Source organism: Podarcis pityusensis (genome assembly GCF_964106645.2).
Source record: "Podarcis pityusensis genome assembly, chromosome: 10".
Taxonomy (NCBI): domain Eukaryota; kingdom Metazoa; phylum Chordata; class Lepidosauria; order Squamata; family Lacertidae; genus Podarcis; species Podarcis pityusensis.
Window position 1 is genome coordinate 58,082,367 of NC_138035.1, and position 14,265 is coordinate 58,096,631.

The window sequence follows — 14,265 nt, forward strand, 5'->3', positions numbered from 1 at the left end:
GTCTCTGCCATCTATTGCCGTAGGGGTAAAAGTTATTGCGCATAACTTTATACTCACTTGACATTGACTTAATTTGATGAAGCTGTCACAACTGTATGTTCTTATGATAATATTTAAAGTATGGAGCTTATGAAAGCAATCTTAAGATATCAGAAATGAAGCAATGATGGAAGAAGGAAGGTAGCTATTATTCAAAGCCTCTGAATTTAAAACTAAATACTGCAGGCGGCACAGATTTGGGTTTAATGTTCAGAAGAACATTCCAGCTACAAAACCAGCTGAACAAAGTTGTGACATTTCCACTACAGGCCTTAGAACTGATGTTAGTAAATTGCTTGGGTTGCTGGTCATTGTTGTTGACATCAGTCAATGTCTCGAGAGACAGTGCCTCCGTGGGTGAAGTCAAACTGCTATGTTAACAGCACCAAAGTGACACACACCTAGGGCACAAACCTGGACAATTTGTATGGAGGTCCTGGGCTGCTCATTCAACAAGACCCCCTCCCCACTCGGCCTTGGTAATGTGGCCCAAAGAAAGCAGAGCAATACATCTGGCACCAGCTTGGCTGCAGGAGTGGCCGGAAGGAGTCACACAAGGCATCATTCAAACATCTTAGGGACTCCATTTTGGATTTGTGTAGTGTATACTCTTTAGCCTTTTCTTCTCCCAAAGATATCCTGCGGGGCAGCAGAGCTTTAGGATCAGAGTCTTCCTTCTCCTAGATGGGCTGCTGGCCACTGTGTAAAATATAAGAACTGACAGCAGAATCCAGGGACTGGGAACAGTATCTAAAGGGCATTTTTCACACATGTATAATTACTGTCGTGCTTGGCTATGAATACAAAGTAGGCAGCCAGCAATGCAAGAAAGGTTAAACAAAGAGAACTCAAAGTGAAAGGACTCTAGTCAACCTTTCAGTTTTCAAAACAGGCAAGGATCAGGGCAGCAGGTGTGTGAGGCACCTTTCTACCCAGTCAAAATATGTAGTGCAACCCTCCCCCCCATCCCCCAAATAATTTACTGAATTGTGTTTATATATAAATAACGTTTAGTTTTTGTTTTCCTGCAACCCTCACAGTAACTAAGCTCACAGTGGGATGATTCCTTTGTTACTGTTTAAAAAATATTGTTTGGGCTCTGCTTTTATTTTATGCATCCTGGATTTATGCATATCATCACTGTTTACTTGCAAATTATATTTTGCAGGGAAGAAAACTGAATTGGAGCCTTTCATCTTGTTGAACCTATTGCCAAATGCAACGGACAAATATTACACGTATAATGGATCTTTGTCGACTCCGCCCTGCTCAGAGACAGTTGAATGGATTATATTCAAAGATACTGTTAACATTTCAGAAAACCAGGTAACTTACATAATACATGTCAAGGAAATAATTATTTTAATCGCACACACAAAAATATACACAACATTTTCACTGTACTGGTGGCATTGATTACTGAAGTATGTGTACACACATGTCCCACTTTATGAACATTCACAAAGCAAAATTTCACTTATCCGAACACAAAGAATTAGTACACAAACCTCATTATACGCTAAACTAAAACACAAAGGAGGGGGAAAGAACTATGAGAATGTAAATGCTGCCTTTTCAATATATGTTGCATGAGAGTTATGACCCAATCACAACAATGAGTACAATGCAAATACTGATTTTTCCATCACCCTAAAAGTGCCTTTTGTTAGTATAGTTTATGCAGAGCTGTTTCTAAAGAAAACTCCCTGTGTGACTGCATTTATTGCATTTTTGCAGCTGTCAGTATTTTGCGATGTCCTTACCATGCAACAATCTGGTTATGTGATGCTGATGGACTACCTGCAAAACAATTTTAGAGAGCAACAGCATAAATTTTCCGGCCAGGTGTTTTCCTCATATACTGGAGAGGAAGTAATTCATGAAGCAGGTATGTCTTGCTAACTTGCTTACTTGACAGATATGACCATAATCTTAACCACAACAAATTGCTTCTATAAGAAATATATGGGCTCTGATTCAAATCCACACATGCACAAAACAGTCAGGAAATCAGTCATCATGCCAATTAGCTGTTTGGCAGGGGGGCAAGAGTTGTGTGTGCTTTAAATTAAATCCAGACCCACCTGAACAGCTGTTCTTTGTGATTGTTTGCTTTCAGAGTGGGACGGTATACATGCGGTCCTGGCAGCTATATTGGCTGTGGGGGGCAGGGCCTGTATGCACAGTGACAATTTTTATGTATTTTTTCAGTACGCGCATATTCCCCCCAGTTGGATTTGGTATCAAGCAACAAGTGGGATTTTTTTACTTATTTTTTTTAAAGCCTTACTTTAAAAATTCAGTACAACAATGAAATGGTCATATAGCTTCAGAGACGACAGCGTGTAATAAAAACTGTACAAGTTGCCAGTTGTGTTCTTTGCCCTCAGAAAAGCACCTCTCCTGTTAAATCAAAGAAGATTTTACTGTTCATCGCTAATGTGCATTGAATGACATATGTATTTCCATTTCTGTTTTTTCCATTGATCAGTAATAAACCTGCAGGCTTTTGCAGGTTTTGGTATAAGCGAAGTCTTATCTGTCATGCCTATATTTTTTCCTAACTGTATTTTTAAAAAAATTTTTTATTGTGGTTGTGGTTTTAATTTATGTAACGTGTCGAGCGGGGCATAAGCCTCAGAATGGCAGGGTAAAAAACCAGCTTATAAATCATCACTGTTGAGCCCTTGTGATTCCCTTTCCCATTTCAGAAACTTAGCTAAATGAGTCCTCCCGAAAGTCACAAAATGGCATCTCTTCTCTTTAATAGTTTAATCAGTTTAACAATAAGCTGGTGTTTTCAATGAGATAAATTACCAAGAATAAAGTGAGCAGTAGTGGTTATAAGTAGCTAGGATAAGGATGAGGTTGTACATAAAATAAAAATGTGTTAAGTTCTTTGAGTTCTGCATATTATAGCTCCATATAGAATTAGTGGGCATTGAAAAACACTGCTTTTATTTGTTAAATGAGTACTTAAATTTTAATTATTATTTATTTTGCACCAGAACACCAGTTGTGTCTGTTCCTTTTGTGCTGTAGGTCCTGATACTATGCTTTTTTTCTTTTCTTTTTTGACCTTGTTCTAACTGCTAGAAGAGGGGCTGCAGCTGTTTCACTTCCCTCCTTAGTTTTGTCCCATGGCTGAACATCCATTGGGGGTTGCTGTTATCCCCTATTTTGTTCGTTGCCTTTTATCTCCAGCAGCTGTTTGGATTATTCTCCTTGGCCAGGTGGCATGCATTAAGCTAGAAAATAGGAAGATGACTGAGATGCATAAGAATCTTGAGGAACTGAGGAGGCATATCCATCTGGTTTAAGTCTAAGTACATACAAAGTTCCATCTCATCACAACTTGCCTTTTCACAGTAACCTCCTTGGAAAGATTCTCATGGGACCAAGCACTCACATACATCCGGTTCATGGGTCCAAACAAAAATGAATTTCGTTTTATTGGCACCCTTTCTGCATGCAGGAGTTCCAGTGTTTACATGGAGTGGAAACAGAGCTCCATACAAGCCATTTTTCACAACAGCAACTTCAGGCTATATGTGCTTCATACTTTTCATTCCCAGCCTTCTTTAAAAAGAGAAATCCTTGCGCCTCCATGTGTGGCAAGATTCATGCAGTTTTGGTGCCATTGCTTGTGCATCTGTCTTCAGCAGAGCATCTCTGAATTGCTTCAGACATTTCAAAGAACCATAGGTATAGGAAGCATGAGTCACCCTCAGTTTGTTGTTTGTTTTGTTTGTTTTTAGCTTCATTTTATCTACAATTTTTATTTTGCACTGCTTAAGTAGCTCTTTAATTGGCTTATAAATCTTACGAATAGAAATATAGCAACATACAATGCTCTTCATTGATCACGCATATGTGCAGACTTCTCTCTGTATCCCTAAGAAGCTTGCATGGAGCTCCATGTGCAGATTGAACACTTTGGGTTGAAAGTATAGGGCTCAAAATCCAATATGCAATCCTAAACACACTTGTTAGGGAATAATCTCTGTTGTCCTCTTGTGAGATTTACATCTGAGAACACATGCCTAAAATTGCATTCACGGCCAATCCTGAATTTTGAGATTTGCCAACTATGTGAGAGCCAGTGTGGTGTAGTGGTTAAGAGCGGTGGACTCGTAACCTGGGGAACCGGGTTCACATCTCCGCTCCTCCATATGCAGCTGCTGGGTGACCTTGGGCCAGTCACACTTCTTTGAAGTCTCTCAGCCCCACTCACCTCACAGAGTGTTTGTTGTGGGGGAGGAAGGGAAAGGAGAATGTTAGCCGCTTTGAGATTCCTTCAGGTAGTAATAAAGCGGGATATCAAATCCAAACTCTTCTTTTATGTGTTGATCCATAATTTAAAATCTCCTCATAATTCATTTCTATGGGAAAGAGAGAGATGATAATTAAATATTAGAGTTTGGTGCCATGGGCATAGCCAGGATTTATTTTTTGGGGGGAGGGCTGGCTTTGTGTTGGGGGGCCACAACTGAGATATCTGCAATGCAATTGGTCAGCCCAAATCAGCATAACAGTGGTGAGCTCCCTTTGCTTTGTCCCAGTTTCTGCCAACCTAGCAGTTCAAAAGCACACCAGTGCAAGTAGATAAATAGGTACTGCTGCGGCGGGAAGGTCAACGGAGTTTCCGTGCACTCTGGTTTCCGTCACGGTGTTCCATTGTGCCAGAAGTAGTTTAGTCATGCTGGCCACATGACCCAGAAAGCTGTCTGTGGACAAACGGTCGCTTCCTCAGCCTGAAAGCGAGATGAGCGCTGCAACCCCATAGTCACCTTTGACTGGACTTAACCATCCAGGGGTCCTTTAGCTTTTTGTATCATACAGGTTTAATACTGGAAATGAATATTGAGCCTTGAGTGCCCTCTTGTGTTCAAGAGCCAAATTCTTAGATGATTTTATATATATATATATATATATATATATATATATATATATATACACACACACACACACACACACCATCTTCCATTAATTGAAATCATTTTAATGAAAACTGACCATTCTAGTGGCTTATTAGGTGATGGATTTAATTACTGTCAGCCTTAAGGCCAGTGCCTATATCTGTGTGGCTGCATTTTAGCCACTTTAAATCCAGCCACACAGAAGTTGTTCCAAATGGCAGTGCACTAATACCTCCACAGACCTGTCTTTCTGCTTTGAAGTGTTGAAAGCAATACACTCTGCAATGTAATCAATTACCGTAGATACCAACAGTTTCAACATGCATACCAGCCTCTATACAGATGGATCCATAATCTCCACGACGTGGCTGCTTGATAATATGACTCTCTAATAATATGACTCTATGATAATTTAGTGACTCTCTTGAGTTGGCTTTTAAGGTGAAGACAGACTTGACATCTATTCTGTTTTTTAGAGATATGGGGCCACTTTCCTCCTTAGATTTCCTCTGGGGAAGATAAGGTTCTAGCTAGTCATTGAAACAGAAGCAATCTCTGCCCCCTCCCCCAAAAAAAACACCTGTTCATCAAATTCAATGTCAGCAAAACAGGAGAAGTGAATGAGAAAAAAGCTGCCATGATATTGAAGCCGTAGTCTGCATTCGTCAAAATGCATTTTTGTTGCATTGTCTTTGCAGGGGCAAGGCTATGAGAGTGTGGCTATGGGGTTGTAATGACGTATACCTGCTCTTCAGAATTTACTGCTACAACCACTGATTTAGGGGCCTATAGCCTGTTCTTTCAGTTGTGAAGCCAGGAGGATGCTGGGCTCACCCTATAGCTGAGGAACATGTTGTGGGTTTCCTTTTATTTATGTTGTATATGTATCATGACTTTCTTTAACACGTAATAACACGGGTTTGTTTGTATCGTTTTCTTCTAAGTTTGTAGCTTAGAGCCAGAAAATGTTCAAGCTGATCCAAAGAACTACACCAGCCTTCTGGTTACCTGGGAGAGGCCACGAGTTGTATATGACACAATGATCGAGAGATTTGCTGTTTTTTATCAGGAGTTGGAAGGAGAAGACCAGACAAAGCATGAATTTCTAACAGATGGGTATCAGGACTTGGTAACTGACCACTTTTATTTATTTATTTGGTACAAAAACAAAGATACTGATTCACTTACAAATCCTTATTGCGAGGGACTGTTTTACTAGCACTAATGAGAACTCAGCATGCTGGTTGCCCTCTCTCAATGATAACTTTAATTACCCATGGTGATATTTATATAACTGGTACAATGCACTTCTCACAGAGGGTAAGCTTTGGGCCAATGACAGAGCCATCATTCACATGTCTGCCCTATTCACATATAAAATTAGATGATGCTTTAACTATGAAAGGAACAGCTGGTAGTGGGGCACTGAACTCTCCTTGTCCCTCTAACCTCTCCATGTTTGCTCTGCTCCAGGCAACTTTATCTCAGCTCTGAGACTAGAAGCAAACTAATGAATTGAGAAAATCAGCCAGAACAACAAGCGGGGGCGGGGAGTAAGATGTGCATGATTTAGGATTTGACTTGTCTCCCTTACACATTCCTTTTACTGTTAAAGGAAGACCAATCCTCTCCCTACTTTCTACATGAGTGGGGCAGGCACATCAAAAGAAACAAGCATCCATCACCATTGAGTCTGATTTTGAGGCTAAGCCATGTGAATTCATTTTATTCTGTGTAACTTTGGGCAACAGCTTTGCCCATTGTCAGTTTTATCAGATGGGTATCAGTTCTGACCATAACATGCATGTGTATTACTTGGAAGAGAACTCTGTACCTGAACAGTATTTCTTATTATATGGGTTATTAAGAGTTGGGAATGTAGTTAACATGCAGAAGCCTGAGGCAAGGAAAGAAGCAGGTGTGTTGAATGTGCATAATGTAGTTAATTGACTTCTTTCCTTCCAGGGGGCCATTCTGAATAATCTGCTGCCTAATACAAGTTATGTTCTTCAAATAGTTGCCATTTGTGCTAATGGTCTCTATGGAAAACACAGTGATCAAGTGATTGTTGACATGCCTTTGGATGATCCAGGTAAGTGCACTTTTTCTCTCTCTATGAAAACCCACAAGAGTCTTATTTGCAAACCAGCTGAAAATGCAGTGCTATGGAATTTCAGTATCAATGGTTTTCATTTGACATTTCTGAGCTCTGTTTCCTGACATTTTCTTAAGTGTAAACATTGGGTGTTCTGTTATTTCAGATTATGAACCATAATAATGGCAATGTTCCACAGCCACTTTGATTATGGTTTCTGCCTGCTGCTGCCTAAGTTATTTCAATGTAGTTTTATAAAACCTAGGTTCAAATACCTACTTAACCATGACATAGCTGGACCATCTATTTCACATGGTCAAATAAACTGTCAGTTGCTAAATTGCTTGTATATTAAATAATAGTCCATGTACTATTAAAAAGGAATTGGTGAATGTGATTCCATTGATTTTGAAATCTTATTGCATGTTGCCGCTTTGAAATTCTACTTCAGTGCAAATGTGGTGATGGAATTCCCTTGCTTCTTAATGTTGGACAGCAAAATTCGAAAGAACTAACTATTACATTTTGTTTACTTCAAAGCTCTATTTTCACTCCTTTATGTGGAATACACTATATTAGTGGTTTGGTTTATTTCTGTTGAACTACTCATCCTAACTTTATTCTCTGAATTCAGAATAGTTGAATAGTTACCACATCTTAAGAAAATTGCATTTTAAAATTATATAAACATATAGATTTTCAGCCTCATCCTTACATGAATAGTGCAAATTGAATAATACACAATAATAATTTTTCATAGTCTAAGGCAACCTATCCAGAATGGCACAGACAGTTATCAGGAGGGGTATAAGCTAATTCCTAAACCATCTTCTACAAGAGTCTCTGGACCAGAGGGTACATGAACATCCTACCATTTCCCATGAGTATGATATCTTGGGTTGTTTGAGGATGCTTGTACAGGTTTTAATTTTCCATATGCTTTTTGCTCTCCTAGGATACTTCTCAGCAGTTTCAAAGCATCAAATGCCATAAGTGAATTTAAATTCTGTGTTTGATCTGAGGTGGAAAGCAAGTCTTTCCCAGTAATTTGCCTTTCTTTTATCACCATTTAGCAGCCCAAGTGTTTTATTGGCCTATGTAAAGTTGTTATGACAAAGTATGAGAACTTGTGGAATATACTATTAAATCCTGAACATTTCTGCTCAGAGTGTATTAGGGCTTACTCCCAGTTATGTGGGTATAGCAGGAGTGGGGAACCTTTGGCCCTCCAGATGGTTCTGAACTACAACTCAGATCAGCCCTAGCAAGCATGACCAATGGCCAGGGATGATGGGAGTTGTAGTTCAGCAACATCTAAAAGGCCGAAGGCGTCCCACACCAAGGGTATAGGATTACAGTTTTGTTTATATTGGGAGTACAATACAAGCAATACGTATGAAGAAAATGGAGAAAGACAACTTAATCAAACTTTCAAAGAAGAGCAGTCTTCATTTGGTCCTCAAAAATAGCTCCATTTGTATTCTTACATCGTTGAGGATTCCCTACAATGATTCCTCTCTGAAATCAAGAACTGTTGAGCACACACATCCCCAAATTACAGACTGGCAGTTAAGTTAATACTAGTAATGACTAAGGGCTCATCCTCACTTTCACTTAAATCCTATTTTTATCATACTGTGTACCAATTAGTTTCCCCAAGTGCAATAACTTTTCTTACTGGTCTGCCGCCTCACCTTGCAAAACCCTGATCTTACCCACTGAATTGGATCTTATCAGATGCCTGGAGAATCCAGAGGGAGATCTTGTTGTTGTTGGCCACCAACAAAGAAGACTTGGCAAATTCATGGAGCTTAAGGCTATATGTAGCAAAGAGCCATGATGTCTATGTTCTGTCTCCACAGCTTGAGGGAGAAATGCTTCTGAATACCAGTTGCTGAAAACTGCAGGAGAGAGACAGCTCTTGTGCTCAGGCCCTGCTTGCTCAGCCAACATCTGGTTGGCTACTGTGAGAACCGGTTGCTGCTCTAGATGGTCAAGTGGCCTGATCTAGCAGACTCTTCTTAAGGTTATATTTATCCCTTTGTAGAAAGGCATAAGAAGGCTCTGTTTCTCATGTGCACACATGTTTTCTTTATCTACCGAACATGATTATGGAAAGCCAGGAAAAAGGCCTTCGGTCTTTTGTTTCCCACCAACTTGTTAGAATACCATTTTATAGCACGATCACAACTTGCAGATGTTTTCTTGGAATATGTTCAGATGATTGAAATTGCTCCAGGTTTTGATCTAATCCAAAAAAAGTTGGATTATTCATTAAATTAGCTGTCTCCTCTTGATTACTCCCATTCTTAATTCCCTGCATGATTTCATTTGTTGTCTCCAGTTCCTCCTTTTCTCCATGCCATATTGAATATTCCTTAAATAGATTCATGGGTGTTTCTCTCTGGAATTGGCAGCCGATCACACTCTCAAGACAGTGCAAGTCTCTTTTTGAGCCCTGGGCAGACAGTGAAGCAGATGGTTCCCTTCCTTCTCAACCCCTCATACTGAATTGTCCCTATTCATCTCCCCAAATCTTCAGAACATGCAAGACACAAATCCACATAGCAACATTGTGCTGGACTTCTGTCTCCAGACTGATTTTTCTATGATTACAGTGGAAAATTTATGACTTCTTGAGTTCTTCAGTTGTATACCGTAGGCATGTCCAACTCCAAAGAGACTGAGATCTACTCCCACTATAAAAAATCTGGCAGTGATCTACCCATTGGATTGACCCCTTTTTGGGGGGAGCCTTTACCATAGTTGTCGAGCTTTTTGGGGGAAGAAAGACCCAAAGTTGCTGAGATAAGTTGTTGAGCTTTATTATTTTTATTATTATTATTATTATTAGTGATCAGTCAGGATAACACGATCAACTGGGATCGACCAGGGATGCCCTGCGATCAACCGGTTGAACATGCCTGGTATAAAGGATGGCATGGTAGGGCTCTGCTGCTAACTTGGTCCCTTTCCAACCAAGTCGCTACTGAATACAATAACAGAAAGGTTGAGGTTGTGGCAAGGTCAGCACAGTGCAAATGCACCAGCGGGAGCCTCAGAAGAATCAGTGGTCTTACTTCCTTTTGTACTCTTGCTTGTTGCTTCATGCATTTGTTTTTAGGTGTAATCCCGGCTGCTTTGATCAACCTGGAGAGGAACTCTATTTTTATATAGCCTCCGGAATATATCAAAACACAATAAGAGACTTGGGGAAAGGGTGATAAAAGGATGTGGGAAAGGTTTGTCATCCCGACTCAAAAGATGTTATCTACATAAGAAGTAGAGCCATGATTCCCAGCTTGGGGTACAGAGGGCTAGGAATATCAGTGGCTTCTAAGAATTGATGGTTGTGGTGCCAGGTTGTTCACAGGAGGTTCTGGAGATGATGCAGCACAAAGAGATCAGGAAGCTCACTGTCTGGTTCAGGGGATGAAACAGATGAAGGAAAGGAGATTCCATCAGTGCCGATTTGATAGATACTTAAAAAGCTACAGAAAGCCACATGCTTCTTAGTTACTGTGCTTGCCATAGAGTAGCAATACATGCCATTTTTCCTGAAGTGAACACATTGTCACGGTCCGGTTTACGGGTGATCGAAGTCCCGGCTGAGGACGTCGGGACTGGGGGCAAGATGGCGGGGTGGGAGCAGGAACAAGAGTCTAGAAACCAGAGGTCCGAGGGTCGAAAAGCAAGGAGTCATGAAGCCGAGGTCCGAAGATCAGGAAGCAAGAAGCCAAATGCAGCAAGGCAGGAAACGTGTTGCTGTGGCAAAGAGCCGAAGGGAAATGGTGACCTTATATCCCTTCCTGGCTCTTGCCACCAGGTGCAGTGAGTTACCAAACGGCCTCACCTGTGCAGCCATGCCTTGCCTCTCCAGCACAAACTTAGGAAGACCCCAGTCCTGAAAAGCCCTACAGGTCACAGGGCCTGGCTCCTGCATACACTCCTGACACACATTTTGTTGAAATCTGCTTCTAAAATGTAAATTGAAGTTTTGTTGAGTTGTTATTGTTGTTGTCCTCCTAGGATTTCATTTACCAGTATGGTTTTTAATCATCCATTCATACAGTTCTGACTCCCTAAAGTATAAGACATAAGTTCAAGCACTGCACAAAAAGGGAAAAAAAGGATGAATGGGAAATTGAAATGGGGGAAGGTGGAAATCCAAGCCCAAATTCACTTTAACTGTTATAACAACCATGCTTTTCTGCAATGGAAATGAACATTGTTCAAAAAGTGTACTGAAATGCTATATAATATATTTTGGACCTGCAGTATAAAATATAGTAAATGGATATCCAAAAAAAAAATTCATTACAAACAATTGAGAAGCCAGGGAATGTCATCATTATTTTATCCCTAGCCTCCTAATCTCCAGAAAGCTACCAGGTAAGACCATTTTTAAATATTTGATGCATCTCAATCTATAGCTGCTTCTGCTTCTATGTTACTTCTTTACAAAGCAATCATTTGGGTCAATTTTGATTAGGGCCGTGGTAGTGATAAAGTGGGGGTTGGGCTGCAACATTTCCCCCATCATGACCATCATTTGTTGTTAACTGTTTATTAAGAAAAAAATCCCACCTTTCCATTTCCCCCTCCACCAGTATTTTTTTTAATTGTTGTTCGTTTAAATACAAGAACGGCATATAACTACAGTAACTTGTCCAGTGGTACATTCTTATTAAATTTCATAGGCCGCTTAAGTAGTACACAAGCAATACGCTTGTTTATGTATTATCAATTCAAGTAGCCTCTCCGCAGAGATTCCTGTGTTGAGGGTGGAATAAAAGTATCTTCTGTCTTGTTTTGTTGTTGTTGTTTTTAAAAAGCTGGCAATCATCTTTAAATAAAATATGGAAAGCAACAAACAAAGAATGAAAGAAATTTAGAGACGGGAGCAGCACAGATTTTTTTAGTAAAAAAACTTACAAATTCACTATGGATAAAAATAAGCTGAATGTGGCAGGTGGGTTGCCTGCCGTAAAAGGTATTTGTAATATGATGAAAGGACATCAGAGGTGCAAAGCATGTCCATTTCTCGGGTTTAAGAGATGCATGCACACACAGAGATCTGCAATTAGCCACAAGGGATGGGGGTTTCCATATTGTAGCTGTTTCCCCCCCTCCCCACCTTCCATGGCTGGAAGTGGCAGGAGATTTAATCCAGGAAGCAACATGGGAAATATGATTAAACCCACCTTCTGTTAGTGCTGTAGCCATGCACACACAGCTAATAAAACACACACACTCACGTAGCTGCTTATAAACAAAGAAAAACAACATCCAACATTATCTAATTTGACTCTTATAGTGTAGTAGCATAGACAACTGAAAAATTTACAGTATTTGTGCTCCAACATTGAACCACAATTTTTTTTGTTTTGTTTTTTAGAAGGGATGTGGGTGGCACCGTGGTCTAAACCACTGAGCCTCTTAGGCTTGCAGATCAGAAGGTGGGCGGTTCGAATCCCTGCAACAGGGTGAGCTCCTATTGCTCTGTCCCAGCTCCTGCCAACCTAGCAGTTCGAAAGCACACCAGCACAAGTAGATAAATAGGTACTGCTGCGGCGGGAAGGTCAACGGAGTTTCCGTGCACTCTGGTTTCCGTCACGGTGTTCCATTGTGCCAGAAGTGATTTAGTCATTCTGGCCACATGACCCGGAAAGCTGTCTGTGGACAAATGTCGGCTCCCTTGGCCTGAAAGCGAGATAAGCTCCACAACCCCATAGTCATCTTTGACTGGACTTAACCATCCAGGGGTCCTTTACCCTTTTACCTTACAAATTGTTGTTAAATCTGCACCCATCCCCTGTCACAACAATGTTTGCAGAAGTTGGGGGGGCGGTTTGAGAATGCTTATCATAGGGGTTTCTTGTAAAGAAAATATCTCTTTCTGGTCCATCAGTTGTTTTTTCACCCTTGAATATATGAGTGGTGTTTGTTTGGGGTTCAAATATTAGGTTATATAGTACATATTTTTGTTTTATAGAAATTGAATTTCCCGAATTGACTGAAACTGAAGATTATGAGGTATTGTATTATCATGCACTTCACTTGCCCAATTACTGCCATACTTATGCTCCTAGAGTTTAGCGGAATAGCCATTGTGGTCTAGGATGGCCAGATTCAAAAGAGGACAGGACACTAGCTAGGGGAGAAATTTTCAGCAGGTGTTTTGTGTAACCTTCACCTTCTGAAAGCCCTCTTCTACCTATTGAAAGGTGTAAGAGACCTGTCCTATTTTGAATCTGCCCACCCTAATTTTAAAAGTTTGAACCTTGGATTGAAATGTGAAATTAACTTTTGCGTTTACAGGTCCAAGTTGACAAGGCCACCTTTGCGTAGTTTTTTTTTTTTTTTAAATCAAATTAATAAAAAAGGTTGTGGTGTTTTTTGTTTTTTTAAAGACTCTTAAGGAGATATAGGGGACGCGGGTGGTGCTGTGGTCTAAACCACTGAGCCTCTTGGGCTTGCAGATCAGAAGGTCAGCGGTTCGAAACCCCGCGATGGGGTGAGCTCCCGTTGCTTAGTCCCTGATCCTTCCAACCTAGCAATTCAAAATCATGTCAAAGTGCAAGTAGATAAATAGGTACCACTCCAGCAGGAAGGTAAATGGTGTTTCCGTGTGCTGCTCTGGTTAGCCAGAAGCGGCTTAGTCATGCTGGCCACATGACCCGGAAGCTGTATGCTGGCTCCCTCTGCCAATAAAGCAAGATGAGCGCCGCAACCCCAGAGTCGGTCACGACTGGACCTAATGGCCAGGGGTCCCTTTACCTTTAAGGAGATATAGCATCCTTCCTACCGCAGAGGATGATCAAATGGGCATGCTGAGTTGAGCAGCAATCAGCACAGCTACTGCCTGTACACACAACTGAGTGTTAGTCTAGTCCTTGAGAAACGAGGAACAAATTTAGTGAGTTTGGGTATTGGGTATGTTGTGTGTTGATTCACCTACATCTAGGCCAAATTTGTATAAACATTTTCACTGTTGGCTTTATGGTTCTTCCTGAAAAACCATGTGTTATGAGTGCTTTTTGCTAGACTAGGGAAAGTATGGCTCAGGAGAATGCTTTATCTCTCTTAATCTGGCCCTTCTAAGCAACTTCAGCCATGAACAAATGCTGTGTTGCTTGACTATGAATTCAACAATGATATTTTGTGCCCGAAACAATTGCTGTTCTCATAATTTACTTATTCTAAACTTGT

The 14,265-nt window shown here is 40.6% G+C and overlaps 1 protein-coding gene across 6 annotated transcripts in view; it reads left to right on the forward strand.

Moving 5' to 3' along the window:
• The window catches only part of PTPRZ1 (protein tyrosine phosphatase receptor type Z1), a 109,438-nt gene that overhangs the window by 58,524 nt on the left and 36,649 nt on the right, over window positions 1-14,265 (forward strand). For all 6 annotated transcript variants that reach the window (XM_081023388.1, XM_081023390.1, XM_081023387.1 and 3 more), the window contains exons 7-11: window positions 1,208-1,365; window positions 1,777-1,927; window positions 5,903-6,087; window positions 6,924-7,050; window positions 13,049-13,089. In XM_081023388.1, the coding sequence (XP_080879514.1) occupies window positions 1,208-1,365; window positions 1,777-1,927; window positions 5,903-6,087; window positions 6,924-7,050; window positions 13,049-13,089 (662 nt within the window). The remainder of the gene's footprint in view (window positions 1-1,207; window positions 1,366-1,776; window positions 1,928-5,902; window positions 6,088-6,923; window positions 7,051-13,048; window positions 13,090-14,265) is intronic.